This window comes from Brassica oleracea, chromosome C8 (genome assembly GCF_000695525.1).
Source record: "Brassica oleracea var. oleracea cultivar TO1000 chromosome C8, BOL, whole genome shotgun sequence".
In the NCBI taxonomy this organism is placed as follows: Eukaryota; Viridiplantae; Streptophyta; class Magnoliopsida; order Brassicales; family Brassicaceae; genus Brassica; species Brassica oleracea.
This window is the reverse complement of record NC_027755.1, coordinates 32,009,360-32,030,637: the sequence shown is the minus strand read 5'-3', so window position 1 is coordinate 32,030,637 and position 21,278 is coordinate 32,009,360. Positions and strand designations below refer to the sequence as shown.

Sequence of the window (21,278 nt, the reverse complement as noted above, 5' to 3'; positions counted from 1 at the left end):
ACCTCCTTCTGATGTGTACCCTTCACCAAGACCTCCTCCGCCTTTCGCCGTCGCATGTAGATTGGAATATCCTCCATCTCCAGATGTTAATCCGGGAAGTGCTCGATCAGACCAAAAGTAGATCCTATGTTGGACCGTTCAGTGACACCAACCTCTGCTGAATCACCTTTGAAGCGATCGAGATTAATCCATCATTCTTCTCATCCTTTCCATAAAGAAAGCTTCACCCATTTCCGATTTCCGGCGAGCTTGAAGCCGATGAAGACTGATTTCTGCGGGAAAGAAATCAAAGCATAACCTTCGAGAGAGAAATTCCATCACAAACAAACAGGATTTTGATTTAATAAACACGAAAGAGGAATAAGAAACCGGATTAGATCCGAAATTTATTTTTCAATCTCAATAAGACATGAGAATCCATAACCCGTTGATTGAAATTGAAAACCCACACCAAAAAACTCGCCAAGCGAAACAAAGATTATTCTAAAGGAAAACGTAAATCGCCAAAGCGAAGAACAAAATCCGATAATCGGAACTAAAGATTCGATCAAGATGATCGAAATATTTTACAAACCAAAAAATCTTTCATCCCTTCATCTCTCTGTGAAATATCCAGAGAGTGAGAACATAGAGAAGAGAGAGAAAGTTTTTTATTCCGATGTACTAAGAGCATGTTTATAGGTGAAACCCACTTAGGGTTGCTTAGTGATTTTTTAAATATTAAAGTGTAGTTAAAGGGTATTGTTAAGGGACCTTTAATTTAAGTGGTTTATTGGTAGTTGTTTAATTAGAGGTTGTTAAAAAAAAATATTAAACATGAATTTTTTTAAGATATTTTTTTTTTTTTAAACAAAGTTAAACATAACATTTTAAACATAGATTTGAAAATTAAAAAATAACAACAAAGATTACTAAAATAAACGTTAATAATTTCAAAGATGCATCGAAACTCAGTTGTTGTCTTGATCACGTCCAAATTTACGTCATATGTGTTCAACCAAATCACCTTTCAGTTGTTGATGCGTTTGTCTATCACGAATTCTTGTTCAAACACCCATCTGATTGGCGAGATTTGTAGGGATTTCTGTAGAATATGTGAAATCGACATGTGAGCTTTCGCTGCCTTCTCCTTGTTGGAAATTTGAAACATCATATTGAGTGCCTTCATCTCGTTCGTTTTCCACTATCATATTATGGAGTATGATACATGCTCTCATAATCTTTTCAATCTTGACTTTATCCCAACAAAGTGCTGGATTTTTAACAATGGCAAATCGAGCTTGCAAGACTCCGAAAGCACGCTCGACATCTTTTCGGGCAGCTTCTTGACACTGAGCAAATAACACTGCTTTCGGCTCTTGTGGAATTGGAATAGATTGGATAAAAGTTGCCCATTTCGGATAAATACCATCGGTGAGATAGTAAGCCATATCATACTCTCTTCCGTTGACGGAGAAATTCACTTGCGGAGCTCGACTATTTATTATGTCATCAAAAACAGGTGAGCGATCAAGAACATTTATATCATTTAAAGTACCTGGAGGTCCCAAAAACGCATGCCATATCCAGAGATCATATGAAGCAACCGCCTCTAAAACGATTGTCGGTTTTCCCGAACCACGAGAATATTGTCCTTTCCAGGCGGTAGGACAATTCTTCCACTCCCAATGCATACAATCGATGCTTCCTATCATTCAGGGAAATCCACGAAGCTCTCCAATATGAAGTAGACGTTGAAGATCATTCGGTGTTGGTATTCTTAGGTACTCATCGCCGAACAAATATATTATTGCTTCCACGAAATTTTCCACACATAACCGAGTAGTGGTTGCACCGAGCCTGAGGTATTCGTCGACCGCATCTAGCGCAGAACCATATCCCAACACACGAATAGCTGCTGTACACTTTTGAAGTGGGGAGAGACCAAGCCTTCCGGTAACGTCTTCCTTTTGACGAAAAAAACGAACTTCATTGGAGAGGCGATGAACAATATGCATGAACAATGACTTGTTCATTCTAAATCGTCGTCGGAATAGGTTTTCTGGATATGTAGGAGTGTCACTGAAATAATCATTCCATAACCAGAGATGGCCTTCTTCGCGATTTCGTTCGATATAAACTCTTGGTTTTCTTGCCTTCATTTTTTCTTCTTGATCACCATAAAAATTGCACAAATTCTCAAATGTTTGATCGAAAGTTTGATCTAAATATTGATCGAACGCTTCATCAAATGAATCATCGAAATTGTTATTTGAAGAAGAAGCCATGAGTGTGATTATGAGAGGTTTGATTTAAGAGAGAGAATGGTGTGTGAATGTGTTTGTGATCAATTTATTTTAGAAAGATAAAGGAGAGAAGAACATGAATATAGAGAAAGAGAATGGTGAGAAAGAGAATGGTGAGAATGAGAATGCTCGTTTGCCAATAATATAGAGAAAGAATATGGTGTGTGATTTCTTTACACATTCATGTACACAATCAAACCCGCGATGAAAAAAAATACAAATCCGACACCACCTATCTCTACTCTCCTCAACCACAAACCCGTGATGCTAGAATACAAAACCTTTCATTTCCTTTTACAGTTGTGACAGCTACAAAACAAGTATAAGACAAGCACCTATCTCTACTCTAGTGACAAGTACAAGACAACCCACCAGCTATCTCTACATCTCGTGACAAGTAGAAGACAACCCACCAGCTATCTCTACATCTCGTGACCTCTCTCAACAACTCTCACCTGCATTAATAAGAACAAGAAAAACATTTCTATCAGGACAAGAACATTTTTACAGGACAAGAATAACAACATTTATATCATCACAAGAAGAAGAACAAGTATATCATAACATCATTTCAGAAACAAGAACATTAAACAAGAACATTAACTTGGAACAAGAAACTGAACTACAAACACAAACAACAAACAGAACATGAAACATAACTTAACAACAACAAAAAGTACTAGAAACAGAACTTCAGAACAAGAATAAGAACTCGAAACAGAACTACATAGACATCAAGTCATTTACTACCACAAATCATTTATCGGCTTCTTCTTGAGGGTTTCTTCATACTCGGGAAGGGGTTCTTTTTTCCCAATGAGACTGTTAAGCAGGCTCAGCTGAGACAACCTTTCTTTCCTGTCCAAATCTGCCTGTCTCATTGTCCACATACTCTGAAACTTTTTAAGATCACCATCCGAAACCACCGTCTTCTGACAAGCTTTCTTTGCGGCCTTCACACCAGGGGTACGCTTGTTCTCTGTTGCTTGAGAACTCTCTGAATCTCCCCCGTCCTCACACTTCCTCTTCTTCAAGATCCCATCGTTTTTTGCAGTAGCCAACTCGCACCACTTCTGGTCGTGCCGCAGCTCCTTCCAAGCGTTTTCAAGATTAATCCTCGTCTTGTAGTTGTTGTAAAATATCTGATGAGCTAGCTTGAGGACATCATTTTCGTTCTGGCCACTTGTTTTTTCCCTAGTAGCTGCTTCATACGCTCCACAGAACTTGGAGACGAGGTCATTGATCCTATGCCATCGATGCTTGCATTGATTATGGTCTCGTTCTTTGCAGCCAGCAAGCAGAGGACTTGCTGCAAAGTAAGCAGCAATCCTTTTCCAAAAACCGTTGGATTTTTGCTCGTTGCCGACCACAGGATCCTTGCTCGTGTTTAACCACGAGCTAATCAAGACTACATCATCCGTTGGTGTCCACTTTCGACGTTCTTGGCGCTGAGGACCACTGTCTCCATCACAGTTTGGAGGATCAGTTCCTATACTACCAGGAAGTGGTTGTGATGAAGATAGATCACCACTATCTTCATTGTTACCAAAGGGAACTGTTTGTTGACTGAGTAGTTCAACAAAGTTTGAGTGAGCAGAAAATGGATAAGAATCCATTTCGGAAGAGAGGCAGAAGAGAATGCAAAAAGAAACTGAAGACAAAGGAGAGAGAAAACTTTTTTATAAACTGAAGACAGAGGAGAGGAAGTGAGAAGACAGAGGAGAGGGGAAGCTTTTTTATGAACTGAAGAACGAAGCATTGATCACAACCAAGCTGTCCGACTGGACATTTATCTAACACAATCAACACAACACACAATTGATTTCTATCTACCAAAACCAAAGCTATTTATTACCAAATCCAACCGTAATGTAACATCAACTGTGATATAACATTAAGCAGTCATAATTGCTAAGCAGTCATAATTACCAAACCCAACCGTAATCTATTTATTACAAAACCTAATACTAACCACTAACTAGTACAATGCTTTAAACAGAGCAAGGAGATAGGTTTTACCTCTATGATGAATCGTCGGCCCTTTGTGTGAAGAACATGTGTGATGCGTCTTGAGCAAAACACCTACACACAAAAAGAAAAATTGAATTTATATACTAAAATTGACGAGGAACAAGCATCAAAGTATACCTTAACCCACAGAGACACAATCTCTCTCGGACAGCTTCTTGATCAATCCAGCTCAAGGCAAAACAGACACAAACAAATCAAAACAAAAAATCAGAATTTTTTTCTTACAGATTTCACAATTCACAATTAACACAAAGACAAAATGTACCTGAATCATTCCTCTTGATCAATCCCACTAAAAAAAAATATCAAAGCAAATCAGAGGATTTATTAACATTCACGATGAAGAATCTAAAGACATGCATGCATCTTTACCTTTCGATTCGGCTCAACCGCAACAGTATCCGGTATAGAACGTGTCAGAGAGCCGCCGATAGAGAGATATATCACCGTTTCTCGCCGTTTCTCGCCGTTTCTCGCTGTTTCCCAAAGTCAAGAAGAGCCACCGATAGAAAGGTCGCAGTTTTCTTTTGTCGCCGAGCTACACCAATAGAGCTCTCGCCGTTCCGTCGATAAAAGCCACAAAGAGGGAGAGAATCGCCATCGAATCGCCATGCCCCGAGAGAGAGAAGAGAAACGGAAAGAGAGAAAGCAGAAAAGAAAAGAAAAAAAAAATAACCAGGGTTGTCTTTCTCCTCGGCCCAGTAGCAACGCGACACCTGGCTCGAAGGCACGGTGCCTTCACGCCCTAAATTAAGGCACGCCCCATCCTTTAATCACCATTTTTTCTTTAATTTAATTACTTTTTTATGTTAACAACCAACTTTAGCAACACCTATAAACGTGCTCTAAAGCTTGTAAGGTTAGTTTTTAATTCACGTAATGATGGGCGCAATGAACCTTCGACGTAGCCTATCACCTTTACATGCTGAATGTGAAGCTCTGATTTGGGCGATGGAGTGCATGAAGACCCTGCAGTTCTCAGATGTAGTATTTGTGACGGATTGTTCTCAATTGGTGAAGATGGTGTCCTCACCTGAAGAATGGCCGGCGTTCGCTACACACATGGAAGAATTCTGCCGAAGTAAGACTTTCTTCCCCAACTTTATGATCAGATATATCTCAAAGGCACAAAACACAATGGTGGACAAGCTTGCACGTGGTGCGAGGAGTTCTCCTTCAGCTATGCTATATGTCGATTCTTTACCTCCGGTTTGGCTATCTGAACCGGTGGCCCCATAGGCTTCTGGTCTATTATGATGTCAAAAAAAAAAAAAATCACCTTAAATAGATGTCAATTTCTTTCTTTCTTTTAAAAATTTAACTATTTTTCTCGGGATTATAACGTGCCCATATGTACTAGTTTGTGGGAGCAACAACAGACTACGAGCATCATCAACCACTCTCGAACGACTCACCATTTCCATGCCTTTGTTATCCATCACATGGACCACACGGTCCCCCTGTGGTTAAAACTTAAAACCGTTTATAAATGATTTTTTTCTCACTAAGATAAACATTGCAAAAAAAAAATTGCAATGAAATATGTACTTAAACCAGTGTTTTGAAAACTGGACCAGCCCGACCGTAAATCATCGAAGAAGTCGAGTATGATCGAGTTTAAAACATGGATCTGAGAAAAATTGGTAAAATTGAATAAAAACAGGTAAAACCGGCGATCTGGGTCAACTTCAAAACCTGATTCTACAAAATCAACATATAATTAATATGTTTTCAGGTGTAATTAAAATTTCATATTTCATAATTGATGTTTTGAATATCATTATTTAATTTATTTTTATGTAGTTATTTTCTTAAGAAATAGTGTAAAAATATTCTCATAAACTATTATGGTTTTGTCATATTCACAAATTTAAAACTTTAGTTGAAAGAATAAATAAATATAGTAATTTAAAGGTCAATCATTTGATTTTTATCAATTTTAATTTACACGGTATTCTCTTGTTTAATGTATATATAGTTGGATTTATGTTTATTTATTGAAGAACAAACGACTTAGAATGAAAGAATAAACAATAAAAAAAATGAGGATTAGGAAAGCTAACATCACAACTTCAGTTGCATTCACGTTATCATATTTTGGACACATCAATGAGGTCATCCCTCTAATCAATTTAGGTTGGCAATCACTACATGCAATTTTATAACATCTAGAGTCCCACACAACGTTATCAATGGTGGCTATGCAGAGTTAAAAAGTCCGCCTACAATTAGAAAAGAGTAAGCATTGTACGTACTACGCCCTTTTTCTCCTCCTCTTGAATGTCCGAGGTACTATTTATATAGTCTTACAAAGTTGGTCATGTTGCCCTTTCCTCCGTAGATTCATATCTTCCTCTTCCATCCGATCTATCCTTATCTATTCAGATTCGAGTTTTTCTCTTTATCTAAAATCTCCCATAATCCTATTTTCTTCCTTATTCTTCCCCAAGTAAACATTCACCAAGATTGTGGCACTTTATGCTTTGCGTCATAGATGGGCTGCATCAGTATACATTGAAACAAAATCCTTCTATTTTTTCAGGTTTTATATCTTTAATATATAATATATTAAAGTGAGTTTGAGATGGACTGAAAATAAACACACCAAACCATAATATATACTGATTAACCAAAAAATATCTATTTCTACAACTGTGTTTGAAGCCTAATGCAATCTTTGTGTCTTTCTGTCGTCATATACATATTCAACTCCACAACAATTACAAAGATCTTTTGTCTTTACGTGAGATATGTGGTTTATATATATGACTGTGGTTATAATACATATGCTATAAACCTGTATCAAGGTACCCGTTGCTGCCTCCGGAACTTCTCTAGTTATAATACATATGCTATAAACCTGTATCTTCTTACTCATACTCAGTCAACCGGATGCTGCAGCTGAAGCCGAAATGGCACAAGCTAATGCGATGTATCATAGGTGATGGTAAGACAGTCAGCTTCTGGTATGACTGGTGGACTGAACTTGGGCCTCTAATCAATGTCTTCGGTTCTAGAGGCCCAAGGGATTTGCAAATTCCGATAGACTCTACTGTCTCCTCGGCTGCAGCCAATGGTTCATGGATTCTTCCCTCAGCTCGTTCCGAAGAAGCAGAAACTCTTCAAGTGGTTCTCACCACTATGCAGCCACCGTCTGACTCGCGCGGACAAGACATATTCTTATGGTGACTGGTCTTTCTCTAAAAAGTTCTCTTCAAAAGCTACTTGGAATCTCTTGAGGGAGAGATCCCCTGTTATTACATGGAGCAATCTCATTTGGTTCAAAGAAGCAGTTCCTAGATTCTCCTTTGTATCTTGGATGTCAATACTAGCAAGGTTGCCTACAAGGGACATGCTTATCTCATGGGGAATGACAGTTCCGGCATCTTGTCCCCTGTGTTCCACGGGTCTTGAATCACATGCTCACTTGTTCTTCAGCTGTCTGGTCTCACTTTTCTGGCTGGATGTTTTCGGCTCCACCGGTATCTTTCGACTCTGTTCGGGCCATCATTGACCAGCCTCAGGTTACCTCATGCTCAGCTGTTATTAAGCTCTTGATGCAGGTCATTGTCTACAGCCTCTGGAGAGAAAGGAACCAACGTATCTTCCGGCAACCTTCCTCCACCGAAGCTGTGATCATCAGCAGAGTTGACCGGTTGATGAGGGATCGCCTCCTATCACTTCTGCCGCCTTGTGAGGGCTCTGTCTCCTATCTGCAGCTGTACTTATCTTCCCGCTCATTGTTCCCGCCGTAGCTCTCCTAGGTTTTCTTTCTTCTATTGTTTAGCTTCTGTTTTTAATTTTCCTGTATCTTCTTTCTCTGTTTCCTCTTTGTAATATGTTGATCAACAACAACAGTGTAACCTCCCTTCAGAAAGTGGTAATCTTAACATTTTACCCAAAAAAAAAAACTTCTCTAGCTAGAGGACTGGAGCACACATTATAAGTGTATCCAAAAGGTTTGAGTTGAGTTTTCTACAACATTCCCAAACATATCCATTTAAGCCCAAATATGGAACATTTAGGCCCGTTATGTGTATCAACAAGTTTTTGCCCAACTAGAAGACAAAAACACATATATCTCCTGAAAGATAAATTAAAGAAAAAATGCATTTAAGTGGAACACTTGCTCAGATCTAAAAGTAACATGCATGGCATATCCACCGGACCGGACCACAATTAATGTTAATTTTTGAGTAATAATAATAGTAGGGGCTCACATACTTTCTTTATGTTGTTGAGATTCATGTATCACTATCACACTTGAGTGGGAAATATTAGTATTAATTGTTTTGGCTTATTTTCATGGATCATCATGAGTGTAATTACATTTGACTAAATTGAATGTCAACATAAATAAAAAGAAAAAGGAGAAAGTTTTGCGAGAAAAGAGACGACAAAACAAAAGACAGGAGACAAGAGAGAGAAGAGACAAGAAACATAAACTTGTTTCATCAGAAAAACAAAAAGAAAGAAAGAGAGAGAGAGAGAGAGACGAGAGAAAACAGAGAGAGAGATAAATAAACGGAGAAAGGAATAATGGCGATCGGTGAAGAGCATCCTCCATAAAACATTTTAATTAACAGGTTCTCTCTCTCTCTCTCTCTTTCTCTGCATCGATGCATTCGCCATTTTTTGTTAATTTGCATTGCTTATCTTAGGATGATAACTGCATCCAAAGGCACTAGATTTATTCTATTTCGATGAATGTTTCTGTTTTTTTGTTTTCTGTAACATCTAAGCTCTTCCACCTGTTTCTGTTGTGGGATTCCAATCTACTTTTTTTGTGTCTAGATCGAATGATCTCTCATTACTTCTCCTCTGATTCATGTTTGTGGATTGGTATGACCCCAAAGTTTTCTCCTCTAATATCTGGAATCAACGAGAGTTAGATTCTGATTTTGTTTGGCTCCTTCTAGATTCGTGTTTGGTTGGTTGGTTCATATAGATTTGACGACATTCATCACTGCTCTTTTTGCTTGTCTATGACAGATAAAACAATATAATTCTTTCATTATTGGCTGTATTCATATATGTTGATACTTTACTGTCTTGTTGCAGGTTTTTTTTTTTTATTTGGGGTTGATTTGACTGGGTTCTAGCGGATGATTCCGTTTGATTACTGATGCTTTGTGGTGGAGAGGGAAAGAAATGGACTTGTGGGAAAGCTGGTGTGGTAAGTTTGCAAAAAGTGGCTTCTTTAGTCCGGGATCTAAGCCAGCCTTGTCTTTCACAACCAGGGATACAGCTTCTTTTATCTGTAAGAAGTATCCCTCTCCCTCTCACCCTTTTATGTGTTGCCTGCTTTCTCCGTTATTACTATTTTGATTGATCACACATGCTGAAATTATAATGTACTAATGTTGTAGTTTTGCTCCCACCTGCAGCAAGATGATTCAATGTGTTTAGTGTGTTGATTGTACAGATAGGCAAGATGCTTAAGCCAGAGAAGTGGAGGGCTTTTTTCGATTGTGATGGAAAGGTTTTTGGTTTCCAGAAGGCGCTCAAATTAATTATCTTGGGGGTAATGTTTCCTTTTTTTTCAGATGAGTTTTGTAGCATTCATTCACACTTTGTTCTTTCGTTAGATGTTCTAATACATCCATCCCCCTTGTTTCTTGTTATTAGGGGATCGACCCATCAATAAGAGCTGAAGTTTGGGAGTTTCTCCTTGGCTGTTACGCATTGAGCAGCACCTCTGAGTACCGTAGTCAACTCAGGGAAGCTCGAAGGTTGGACAGTCTGTTTGTTTGCTTTTTTATGTTGTCATCAGAGAGACTTCTTAGTTTGATGCTCTCTTTTACCATTCATGCAGAGAACGATACAATGATCTGCTGAAGCAATGCCAGATGATGCATTCGAGCGTGGGAACTGGTTCGCTTGCCTATGTTGTAGGATCCAAAGTCATGGACATGCGAAAATCATACAAGAAGGAAGTTGTAAAGGAATCTACAGACGGAAGCACAGAAGCTTCTGTAAATGATAATGAGAAAACCGAAAATCAAAATGATTCGAGTAATAACGACACTGACACATCTCATGGCCATAGAAGAGGAAGTTCTAGTGAGTCAGTTGACATAGTAAGTGGAAGAGAAAGTCCTGAAAGCACTCCTTTTGTTGCGGATGGTGTTTTTGACTTCCCCTCTCTAGCAGTCACAGATTTGTTTGGGAGGAGTAGTCTAGATAAGAAAGGGGTTTCTACTCCAGATGAGGAAGCTTCAGTTCGTAGTGAGTTAAGATCTGAGGATGAGGGAATGCACAGTTTTAGAATTGATAAGAACGCAGATCTTGTTATAGAGTCTTCTTATAACAACAACAGATCTGCATCCATTCACTCAGAAATTGAAGCGGTGCATCCTGAATCTGTTGAACAGCTGTTTCATTCCGGCTCCACGGTGGAGATAGTTGATGGTTTGAGAATCTCAGATGTCCCTGAAGTGCCATCAGCAAAGGAGACTCCTTCTCGTGGTGGGACTGTCACGGAAGATCGGATGTCTGAATGGCTTTGGACATTGCACCGAATAGGTACTAGTTGTGTAGAGTCTCTTATGTTTTTAATGGTCACTACTCTGAGGGATCAATGATATATTTATTGTTTTCAAACAGTTGTGGATGTGGTAAGGACAGATACTCACCTTGAGTTCTACGAGGATCCAAGAAATCTAGGAAGAATGTCTGATATCCTTGCGGTCTATGCTTGGGTTGATCCTGCAACTGGTTATTGCCAAGGTTCCATATTCTCTTGAGTTAACTTGTTATTAGTTGACACTCTATGAGGTCATGCATACTGATGTAGGATACCTAACTGATGACAGGTATGAGCGATTTGGTGTCTCCTTTTGTGGTTCTTTTTGAAGATAATGCTGACGCTTTTTGGTGCTTTGAGATGCTCATAAGAAGAACGGTATTATAATGATTCCTGATATGGAAAATATGTTTCGTAGCTGTAGCTTGATGTTGTTTCCTTGTGTGGTTATTACTGCAGCGTGCAAATTTCCAGATGGAGGGACCAACTGGAGTGATGGATCAGTTGCAAACACTGTGGCATATATTGCAACTCACAGATAAAGAAATGTTCTCTCACATATCTTGTATTGGTGCTGAAAGCCTTCACTTTGCGTTCCGGATGCTGTTGGTGTTGTTCCGAAGGGAGTTATCTTTTGACGAGGCTCTACGGATGTGGGAGGTTGGTAATTGCTTTGTGTTGCTTGCTTCTTACTTCTTGCTCACTCTTTGCTTCTTTAGTGTATAGTCCAAGGAAGCAATAGGTTCTTTAGTGTAACTGTAGAACAAGTTCATCTTCACATAACTGCATATATTGAATTTGGTTTAGCTGTTGAAACTATGATAATTATGTTCATGATAATAAGAGCTTGGTCAAAGAGAGAATCATGGATCTAATTGTCTTTACTTATAAGATTCAAAACTCTTGCAAATGTATTCTTCTGTTGTAGATGATGTGGGCTGCTGATTTTAATGCATCTGTTGCTGAAACTCTGGAGAATGATTGCTTGGAGCCGTTGGTGATTCAGCTTCCTAGACAATCAGAAGCTGAGATAGGGGACCCTAAGATAGATGATGGACATAGGAACAGTACAACTAGTGAACCAACTTCGAGGAGCAGCGACAGAATGTCAAAGAGCGGACCATTGTCAAAGAGCAGTCTGTTGTACATAAGCAGTCTACTGCCAAGAAGTGGTCCATTGCCAAAGACTGGTCCTATGTCTGACGATAACGATACTGAGATGAAATCAGCATCATCTTCATATAACTTCTGTGGCTTGACAAGAAGCTTATGGTCTAGGAACGAAAGAACACATGTCTCTTCTGTAGTTTCATCCTTTGAAAAAGGAGATGACCCTCTTCCAGTCTTTTGTGTGGCAGCGATCCTAATCATGAATCGGCATAAGATCATGAAGGAAGCTCGATCCATTGATGACATGATCAAGGTAGGATGTTTTTCACTGCATTTGTGGATATTTGAGCTTCGTTTCCTCTGTGGTAAGTGCAGTTGAGGACTTTGTACTGTTTCAAATTTTTTTATTGGTTTGAGATATTTGCAGATATTTAATGACAAGCTGCTTGCAATTCGAGTGAGAAGATGCATACGCACAGCCATGAAACTTCGTAAAAAATACATATACAAGGTTAGTTGCTTGACATGTTTACTGAAACTGAGTCTAACTTTGTTGCATTTTGGCAATCTTGCTTTTCCTCATATCTAACTGCATAGCTGCTTTTATCAGAATCAGGTAATCAAGATCAAGAACCACACAGTCCCAGATACCGAATCAAACCACGAACCAGATTCCGGAGGAGATTCAAAGTCATGATGAGAACTTTAGCCAAAAAAGTTCATGCCATGGTCCTGCCCATTAAAGAATGATTACTAAAGATAGATTCCACCAATAACCGTTAGTTTTCCTACAAAAGACATACTAAGATATATATATATATATATATATATATATATAAAAGAAGAACAAGCTTAAAACAGGTAGGTCATCTTTGGATTTTGCTAGTTAAAGATTCATGAGTTTATGTATGCGTACAACGTTTTTGACAACTTTTCAAGGTAAATTTTGATCAATTCATCATCTAATATGTAGTGTGACCAATGATGGATTTTAGAAAAAAAGTTTTATTTAACTTTGGGGATCAACAAACTGAGGATGACCACTTCCTTGTCTAGAATCTAAGCTAATATTATACACATAAATAAAATCCAGTGAGCATTGTTTATTCATTCTGGAACCTTTGAAAAAAGGCCAGGCATCAACTTCAGAGTGATATCGCTGTAAGGTTGCTCCTGGTGCATATCAATAAGTCCTCTAGACTTCAACACCTATAATCCAAAAGCAAATCGTCTCAGTTAGAGGCAATGCTAACATTAAAAAGTAAGAAACCGTATTGAGAAACAGTTACCAGTGTCTCAAAGAACATTCGAGCAGCTAGCTTCCTTGTCTTTCCCTCCAAGATCTTTCCCAAACTTAGATCTCCTGAAGAAGTGCTTGAAGAGGGACTAACAGAAGAGCGTTCTTTAAGATACTGAGCCAAGGCTCTGCAATGTTCAACGAATGTGTTACATGTTAGTTGAGAAACAGTAAGATCTTCAAGCTACATGAACTTTGGGATCTTCATACCTTGTTCTCCCTGTCAAAGCATCAGAATCTTGACTAGCTGGTGATCTCACCGGAGTGTTGCCACCTACATCCAGGAAATAAAGCTCCTGTAATGACACAGGCAAATTGTATTAGCAAAGAACCAAGAATGGTAAACACAAAACATGTAAAAAACGTGAGACAAACCTCGTCTGCCATTTCAGGAATAGCTGAGATCCCTGAGGTCATTAGTCCAGGCATATCATCTCGATATGCGGAAGTTGAAGGCTCTGTTCTATAAGATTCCGTCTCCGAAGCTCTACTAGTCTGAGTGGTGAAGTCACCGGTTCTACTAGAAGGTGAAAACCTTGGAGGTGGAGACGGCATGAAGTCAGTGTAACCACCATCCCTGAAGCGTTCGATTCCTGTGTCATCATCATTAAATGGCCGTGGAGATTGTGCTTCTCTTGGTACAGACTCTCCACGCGCGGATTGAGGACCTGCAGAGTCTTGGACATCTTCAGTTTGCCGAACCGGAGACCGCTGAAGTGTATCGTCTGGATGAGTAGAGTCAGGAACCGCAGATTGAGGAACTGAAGAGGTAGGGTGAACTCCTGCCTCAGCTTCACGAGTAGGAGATGATACAGGTGCAGGTTCTGGAATACTTTCACTGGGAACAGCAAGATATGGCTTCGAAGATACACAGTCCTTATCAAAGACACTGCGTAAAGCATCTGAAAAGCCTGCAGATAGCCATAGACAGTCAAAATAAGCTGACACCGTCGGAAAACAAAAGAAAGAATCATTGAAAATTTACCTGTAAGCAAGGGCTCACTGAAAATTTGATCCTTCTTGGACTGGTTATTCATTCTCCACATACTTAGTTTAGAGGAAGGCAACTTTTTTCTCTTACGAAGAGTATCACTAGGATCCTCAAGCCTCTCTCTCATGATCCTGTCAAAAGATTTTACTATCAGTATAATGAAATAATCAAAGTCACATGAAGCAGTAGAAAGGTTATTTATTACCTGTTAGTTAATACCGTGACTTTATCGAAGTGCTTCCTCTTCCTTGGCCTTGGTTGTTGTGCAGGAGGAGGAGGAGGACTTGGCTGAAGAGCTAGTTGAGGTGATGGATGCACTTAACATCAAAACAAAATCATATATCAGATAAATGATAAGATAAGCAGAGAGTTATCAAACTATGATGTTCACTCACCAAAATTATCACGTTCTTCCTCAAAACCAGCAAAACCTGGAGATCCTGAGCGAAGCTCAAACGCCTGCCCTCTAGAACTCAACACTTCATCATCAATGTTAGGGATACTGGGTTCCTTCTCTTTCATAGTTTCATCTAAAGGTTCAGTGTGTTCTGTAGCGAATGGTAAATGGGACGCAGGGCTTAAACCGTGAGCAGCAGCAGCATCACGCCTTATCTCAACTTCAGGAACACTTCCAGGAGAATTGGCATTGCCTCTCTCTGGACTGAGATTAAGCGGTTCTGTCTCAAAAGCCATTTCAACATCAGTATCACCAGGGTGCGCACTCACAGGCTCTGTAGATTGGCTGGTTAAATCGCAAAGAAGAGGTAACCACATTAAAAAAAGGCATATCCTTGAACATATGTGTAGTAGATGAAATCAAAACTCTGTAAAGAGACTCACTCGACATCCATTGGGCTAGGTCCTGAACTGATGTCCTGTAAGAAAGATATAAAAAACTTTCTTTCAACAACCAGTAATCAAAATCAACTTCATAATCATAAGAAAGCAAGCAGGAATCCCACCTCATCGAATGTTATAGCAACATAAGGATCAACACCAGTGGGGATTTGATCTGCATAATCAGCGTCAACATCATAAACACAGTTGAATCACTCTTAAAACCAAATACATAAAGAAAGAGGCAAACAAAGGTACCTGTGAGAGTGATATCTTCTTGACTCCTAAGATGATTATCAAACTCCCTAGTTATCACAAGAAGATAACAAAAAGTGTTAGCATCAAAGCCAAAGATGGGATCTTTGAAACAGAACAAGCTTCAATAGAGAGTGAAAAAAATAAGAAGATGGGGTACCCTTCATGCGTGTCATCATCTAATTGGAAGTCATCCAAGTTAAGTGCTTGAGGCAAAGTAACAGACTCAACGGGAGCCTGCCTCGCATCCTCAGGCAAATCAACTTGAGTAGAAACAAAAGACTTAGATAACCAAGTGGTGAAGAGAGCACAGTCACGGAAGAGATAATCAACTTGCTTTGAATAGATTCGGACAACACCAAGTAAAAGATGACCCGACAATCTCAACGCCAAAGGTGCCTCCGGGAACATTATAAGATCTGCAATAATGTAAAAAAAAAAAAAAAAAAAATTAATCAAGAATCCTCTGCTTTTATCGAAAGGTTCGAACTTTAACAGAGAATCAGTGAAGGGAGACTTTATGGTCAGAAACACGAACCAACAGTTTTGGGGATGTTGGTGGCGGTGTAGTGAGACTTCTTGAGGCGTTGTTGCAAGTGCGCGGCGGCCCAAACCGTTCCCAGAGGACCCTTCCGAGCCAAGTAAACATGCGAATAAAACATCTTTCTTTTTTCTTTTTAATTTACCCTCGAAATCAAACTATGAGACGGTGACAATCAAGTAAGAGAGAAGCGATGTAAAGGAACGAACAGAGAGAGGTTAGGGTTTTTATTTGATTTTTGGAGAAGAAGTTGTAGAGATTTCAGTGGCGCGGGAAAATATATATTCAGTGGCGCGATGTTGAAAATAATATGGAAAAAACACTCGGGGTTAAAAGAGTAATAAAACTATAATAAAGGTATCTAAAAAGAAATAAAGTCTCTTGGGATTATTAATTTGGGCCCAATAGCGAAATTTACGGATTAATGGGCTTAAGGGGTATATTTGGAAATTCGAATACGCGGCACATCTAGGGTTTTGCTTCTTAAAGAAAATATTCAGAGCTTCTTCCCCGACGCTTGTGTTAAAGTTGTAGCGACAACATCAGGAGCAGCGAGAATGGTACTTTCTCTTCTTATCGTTCTTACAGTAGACTGTTGTACTAGTGTTTATACCGTCTCTGTTACTAGGTTGTCTTGTAATAATATTATTGTGCGGTTTTTTTTGTTTGGATTCTAGTAATTTATAGTTTGTACTGAATGGAAATGGTGTCGTTTTTGGATGTGATATGTGTGTAGCCTAAGCAAATCCACGAGATCAAGGACTTCCTTCTGACGGCGAGGAGGAAGGATGCGAGGTCAGTGAAGATCAAGAGAAGCAAGGATATAGTCAAGTTCAAGGTCAGGTGCTCGAGGTACCTCTACACACTCTGCGTCTTCGACCAAGAGAAGGCCGATAAGCTTAAGCAGTCTCTTCCTCCAGGTTCATAATTAATCTCTTCCCTACTTTCCTTACATTTGCTATCAACCTCCCCCTCAACATTGGTAGACTTGTCATGTGCGTCTTACTAAGTAATTTCATCATTTAACTGTGTTTGATTTTGATATCTTGATCCATATACAGGGTTGTTAGATTTCGCTAAGTTAATCTCTTGAAATGATAACTGTACTAGACTTTGATATCTTAACCTTATATATAGGGGCACTAGTATAGTCTCAATTTTTGTAAGTTGTTGGGCTTTTATTTATTTATCGAGGTTTCTTCGTTTCAGGTTTGAGTGTTCAAGACCTTTGAACATCTGGGACGGGACATATGTCAGTACGACCGACCTATGTTGAAGTTTTAAGATACCTTTTTTATTTGGAGATTTTAGTTTTTGAATCAAGACTCTTCTCTTGTCTGGATTTGTATTTTGCCTAATGCTTGGTTAGTAACAAGAAGCATTCACATTAATTTTCTATATGGTTTTGATTTATTTCAAATGAATACTAAGCCTAAATAAATGGAATATGTTGATTAATAATTGATAGAAGCCAAGAATGAATTTAATTTAAACGTAATTAGATTCCCTCAAAACGCTGTCGTTTCATATTCATGTTCTTCAACCTTCCAACGCTTGTTTCCTCACTGGGCTTTCGCGTGTAAAAAGCTTCTTCCCGTCTCGTGCTCAAAAACCGGCGATGGCACCAGTAATGAAGCCTTCAAGAGGCCGTGAACCAGACGGATCCGGATCCCAATCCACCAATCTCTGGGTCGGCAGTCTGACCCCCGATACTACCGAATCCGATCTCGCCGATCTGTTCGGAAGGTTCGGCGAAATCGACAGGCTCACCGCGTATTCTTCCCGCTGCTTCGCCTTTATCTACTACAGGCGCGTTGAGGAAGCCGTTGCGGCCAAGGAGGCTCTTCAAGGCGCCAATCTGAACGGGAGTCGCATTAAGATCGAATTCGCACGACCGGTTCGTTCTCATCTCTGGTAGTCTCTTGTTGATGGTTAGATCGGGAATTTCACAGATCATGATTGCCACGTATGCTTGATTTGTTCCGGACAACAGTTTTGCTATAATGCTTAATCTCATAAAAGATTGATTATGAACTTTAAATGCGTTCAAGTTTCTGAAACTTAATTAGTATCTTAATCCTTCGGATTAGACTTGGTGAATCCCAGAGTTTTCAGATTGTGCAAAATGTTTCTAGTTCCTCTAGCCATCAGAGATGTAACAGTAACGCTACCAACATGGTGGGAGTTTTTTTATTTGTTATCGTAGACTTGCCAGCATCTTTTGCTTTCTGCTCATCTTAGTGGGTCCAAGGGGTTGGTTTATTTTAGTAATGTGCCCAAATTTGAAATATGATCAGCACGAGGATTTTTTTTTTTTTTGTTGACTTTGGAGAGGACATAGTTCTCTTCTATTTATGGAAATGATTCTCCTCAAGTCATGCTGTGTGTTTATTATGGTAGCCATTAAATGTGAAATTTTATTACAATCTTTGAATTAGTAACTGATTTTGTTTTGTAGTGATTTATGTGTTTAAAAGGGTTCTCTTCATGACAACCAGGAAAGCCAATTCTGGATGTTGTTAAAGATGTATTTTATTGGCTTCTTATGGAAATTATTTGTGTGCAGGCAAAACCTTGTAAGAGTCTTTGGGTTGGTGGAATTAGCTCGAGTGTCCCGAAGGATGTACTCGAGGCAGAGTTCAGGAAATTTGGGGAAATCGAAAGTTTCAGGTTTCTTAAGGACCGCAAGACGGCCTTTATTGACTTTCTTGACGTGGACGATGCTGTACAGGCAAAGACCATGAACGGGAAGCGACTAGGTGGTAGCTTTTTGCGAGTTGATTTTCTTCGGTCACAAGGGCCAAGAAAAGTAAGCGTCCTCTCGTCTTTCTTTTTTTCACATTAAAATAAGTTTCAGTAATCATTTTGTAAGAAGCTTCTACTGAGTGTGTTAGGTTTCATGATTTGTATAAGACTGCCATGGCTAGAAGCTTTGTATATCTACTTGTGTCACGTGTTTCCATTTTTATTTCTTCTGCGTTTACTTTTTCATATCTATGTTGTAGAATCTGCTGAATGACTCTGAAATTACATGACATTCTTATCTCTGTAGGAACCACGGCTTGGCTCCGAAGATGGCAGGGATGGCAGTTTGAGTGCTAAGCACCAGGTTAGCCTTTTACTGGTGATATGTGCAATCCTTTATCGGCTTTCATGTTTATAGTTTAGAAAGCTTTCGGCTTGCCAGGTTCCTGAGTTCAAATTTATTTTTATATGCTTAACAACAGTATACTCACTCATCTGGAGATGGCGAAGCAAGCAACGTTCTGTGGATTGGGTACCCTCCTTCTGTTCAGATAGACGAACGACTGCTGCACAATTCCATGATTCTTTTTGGTGAGATTGAGAGATGTATTAGCTATCCATCAAGGCATTTCTCACTTGTGGAATTTAGAAGCATTGAGGAAGCTCGCTGTGCTAAGGAAGGACTACAGGGAAGGTTATTCAACGATCCAAGAATCACAATCATGTACCAAAACGATAACGCCCCCCCCTGGACGGGGAGATGATACCGATGTTTACTCTGGTGTCAAACGACCAAGACTTGATATGTTCATCAATGATCATCCGTACATATCGTCACCACATTCCAGTGTGGTTCTTGACCCTGGGAGGCCCTTCCGAGGTAGCATGGAACGTTTTGGTCCAGAATATGGCGATGTGGTTGGCAACGAAGGAAGCTGGAGAAGGCCATCTCCTACTGGAGCTGGAATACTCCCGTCTCCCGCACCAAGTAGAATGCTACCCATTCGGTCAAACCGTGGTTCTTGGGAAGGATATGATGCTGCTCAGTTGGATAGAGAACCTAAAAGAACTCGTAGAGATGGATCTGTAGATGCTTTTCCTCCGATGGGTGTAGATGACCGTATCGCTGGGTTGGATATGACATATCGACGTAGACCAGGCCGTGGTTTCCCTGATACTGATTTCATTTGGAGAGGAGTCATAGCCAAAGGTGGAACTCCTGTTTGTCATGCTCGTTGTGTACCTATTGGAAAGGGGATTGAATCTGAACTGTGAGTAAAAAATTTCATGCACTTTAGTCTTTTCTGCCTTCACTTATGTAGGATAAGTTTTAGTTCATAGATTAGAAGTTATCTTATCCGTTGATTCTTTAGATGTTGTGATCTGAAAATGGATTCTGCATAGTGTTTGATTCGATTCATTGATAACAAGTACCGAATGGATTTACTGATTATCGGTTTTTGGAATGGTTAATAGCCCTGAGATGGTCAACTGTTCAGCACGAACGGGTTTGGATATGCTTGCCAAACACTATACCGAAGCAATTGGATTTGAAATCGTTTTCTTCTTACCAGACAGCGAAGACGACTTCGCGTCTTATACTGAATTTCTCCAATATCTTGGTTCAAACAATAGAGCAGGTGTTGCCAAATTAGATGATGGAACCACTTTATTCTTGGTTCCACCATCAGATTTCTTAACTGATGTGCTCAAAGTATCCGGTCGAGAAAGGCTATACGGTGTTGTCCTCAAATTGCCTCCACCACCTGTTCCTGCAGCTTTATCGTATAGACAAGAATCTCAGACCATTCCTCCACCCTATTTGGATCAATCTCGAGATTCGCCTGCCGATGCCAGTCACGGTTTGTACGCTGCTAGGGAAGATCAAGCCTGGGGTATGAAGGAAGCAATGAAGCCTCCTCCTTTTAGGGAGCCTGTTGCTGTACATAACACTGTAACGCCTCAAGCTGGGGTTAGTCTAACGCCTGAGCTAATAGCCACTCTTGCCTCCTTGCTCCCAACAAATTCTCAACCAGAAAGTCACCAAGCCGTTGGATTATCCAATGGAGAAGCTCCATCACAAGCCTGGAATAGAGATCAATCAACGGTTTCTGACCCATCAAATCTATCGTTTCAACAATTAGGCAATCAGTACAATCCGGTGGGGCAACTGCCTCCTCCTCCGGTGCATTATCCTCCAGTGTCAAGCACCCCGAGCTACTCCGGTGGAATGGTACAAGGTGGTATGCAGTACCAGGCGGCGTTACCTCCACCACCATCGGATAATTACTCCATGTACTCTCAAGGTTCACATCAAGCTCAGTATCAGCATGAAACTCCCATCCTTAACCAAAGCTACGTATCGGTCCCTGGAGCTGCAAACCCTGGTTTGCTTGGTTATCAGGGTTATCAGCAAGGTAGCTATCACGGTCTGACAAATAATCAAGCCTATAACGAAAATCCTTCCCATTCTCAAATTGCGATGCCACCACCAACACAGCAGCAGCCACAGCTTGCGGCTGGTCAAGGTCCATCAGATGGTGAGGTCGACAAGAGCCAGCAATATCAGTCGACTCTACAGCTTGCGGCTAACCTTCTTCAACAGATTCAGCAACGGCAGCAACTGCCATCAAATGCTTCGACTGGACAAGGGCCTTGAG

General features: G+C 39.9%; 6 protein-coding genes and 1 pseudogene across 7 annotated transcripts; 5 read left to right on the top strand and 2 right to left on the bottom strand.

Moving 5' to 3' along the window:
* Window positions 1-3,031: 3,031 nt before the first annotated feature.
* Window positions 3,032-3,901, bottom strand: LOC106309193 (glutathione S-transferase T3-like). The gene has a single exon (XM_013746254.1). It carries the CDS (start codon window positions 3,899-3,901, stop codon window positions 3,032-3,034), a length of 870 nt encoding a protein of 289 aa, XP_013601708.1.
* Window positions 3,902-5,198: 1,297 nt separating this feature from the next.
* On the top strand, window positions 5,199-5,555 carry LOC106309191. The gene has a single exon (XM_013746253.1). The coding sequence runs from the start codon at window positions 5,199-5,201 to the stop codon at window positions 5,553-5,555; it is 357 nt and encodes a 118-aa protein (XP_013601707.1).
* A 1,834-nt stretch (window positions 5,556-7,389) lies between these two features.
* LOC106309190 lies at window positions 7,390-8,071 on the top strand. Its single transcript, XM_013746252.1, has 2 exons — window positions 7,390-7,761; window positions 7,880-8,071. Exons 1-2 carry the CDS (start codon window positions 7,390-7,392, stop codon window positions 8,069-8,071), a joined length of 564 nt encoding a protein of 187 aa, XP_013601706.1.
* A 721-nt stretch (window positions 8,072-8,792) lies between these two features.
* On the top strand, window positions 8,793-12,965 carry LOC106307153 (small G protein signaling modulator 1). Its single transcript, XM_013744027.1, has 11 exons — window positions 8,793-8,902; window positions 9,378-9,576; window positions 9,742-9,840; window positions 9,945-10,048; window positions 10,132-10,841; window positions 10,923-11,045; window positions 11,132-11,220; window positions 11,302-11,502; window positions 11,771-12,265; window positions 12,380-12,463; window positions 12,563-12,965. Exons 2-11 carry the CDS (start codon window positions 9,442-9,444, stop codon window positions 12,647-12,649), a joined length of 2,127 nt encoding a protein of 708 aa, XP_013599481.1. The 5' UTR covers window positions 8,793-8,902; window positions 9,378-9,441; the 3' UTR covers window positions 12,650-12,965.
* A 4-nt stretch (window positions 12,966-12,969) lies between these two features.
* LOC106307154 (sister chromatid cohesion 1 protein 3) lies at window positions 12,970-16,070 on the bottom strand. Its single transcript, XM_013744028.1, has 12 exons — window positions 15,871-16,070; window positions 15,493-15,751; window positions 15,336-15,382; window positions 15,203-15,252; window positions 15,081-15,115; window positions 14,636-14,982; window positions 14,446-14,557; window positions 14,235-14,371; window positions 13,625-14,160; window positions 13,460-13,545; window positions 13,242-13,377; window positions 12,970-13,161 (listed from the first exon to the last, which is right to left on the bottom strand). Exons 1-12 carry the CDS (start codon window positions 15,992-15,994, stop codon window positions 13,060-13,062), a joined length of 1,971 nt encoding a protein of 656 aa, XP_013599482.1. The 5' UTR covers window positions 15,995-16,070; the 3' UTR covers window positions 12,970-13,059.
* A 306-nt stretch (window positions 16,071-16,376) lies between these two features.
* LOC106312357 (60S ribosomal protein L38) lies at window positions 16,377-17,286 on the top strand. Of its 2 annotated transcripts, none has more exons than XM_013749850.1 (3): window positions 16,377-16,433; window positions 16,610-16,793; window positions 17,083-17,286. In XM_013749850.1, the coding sequence occupies exons 1-3, from the start codon at window positions 16,431-16,433 to the stop codon at window positions 17,103-17,105; spliced, it is 210 nt and encodes a 69-aa protein (XP_013605304.1). In that variant the 5' UTR covers window positions 16,377-16,430; the 3' UTR covers window positions 17,106-17,286. The 2 variants fall into 2 exon arrangements, with proteins under 2 accessions (XP_013605304.1, XP_013605303.1); XM_013749849.1 differs by having other exon boundaries at window positions 16,416-16,460.
* A 112-nt stretch (window positions 17,287-17,398) lies between these two features.
* Window positions 17,399-21,278, top strand: LOC106312356 (annotated as a pseudogene).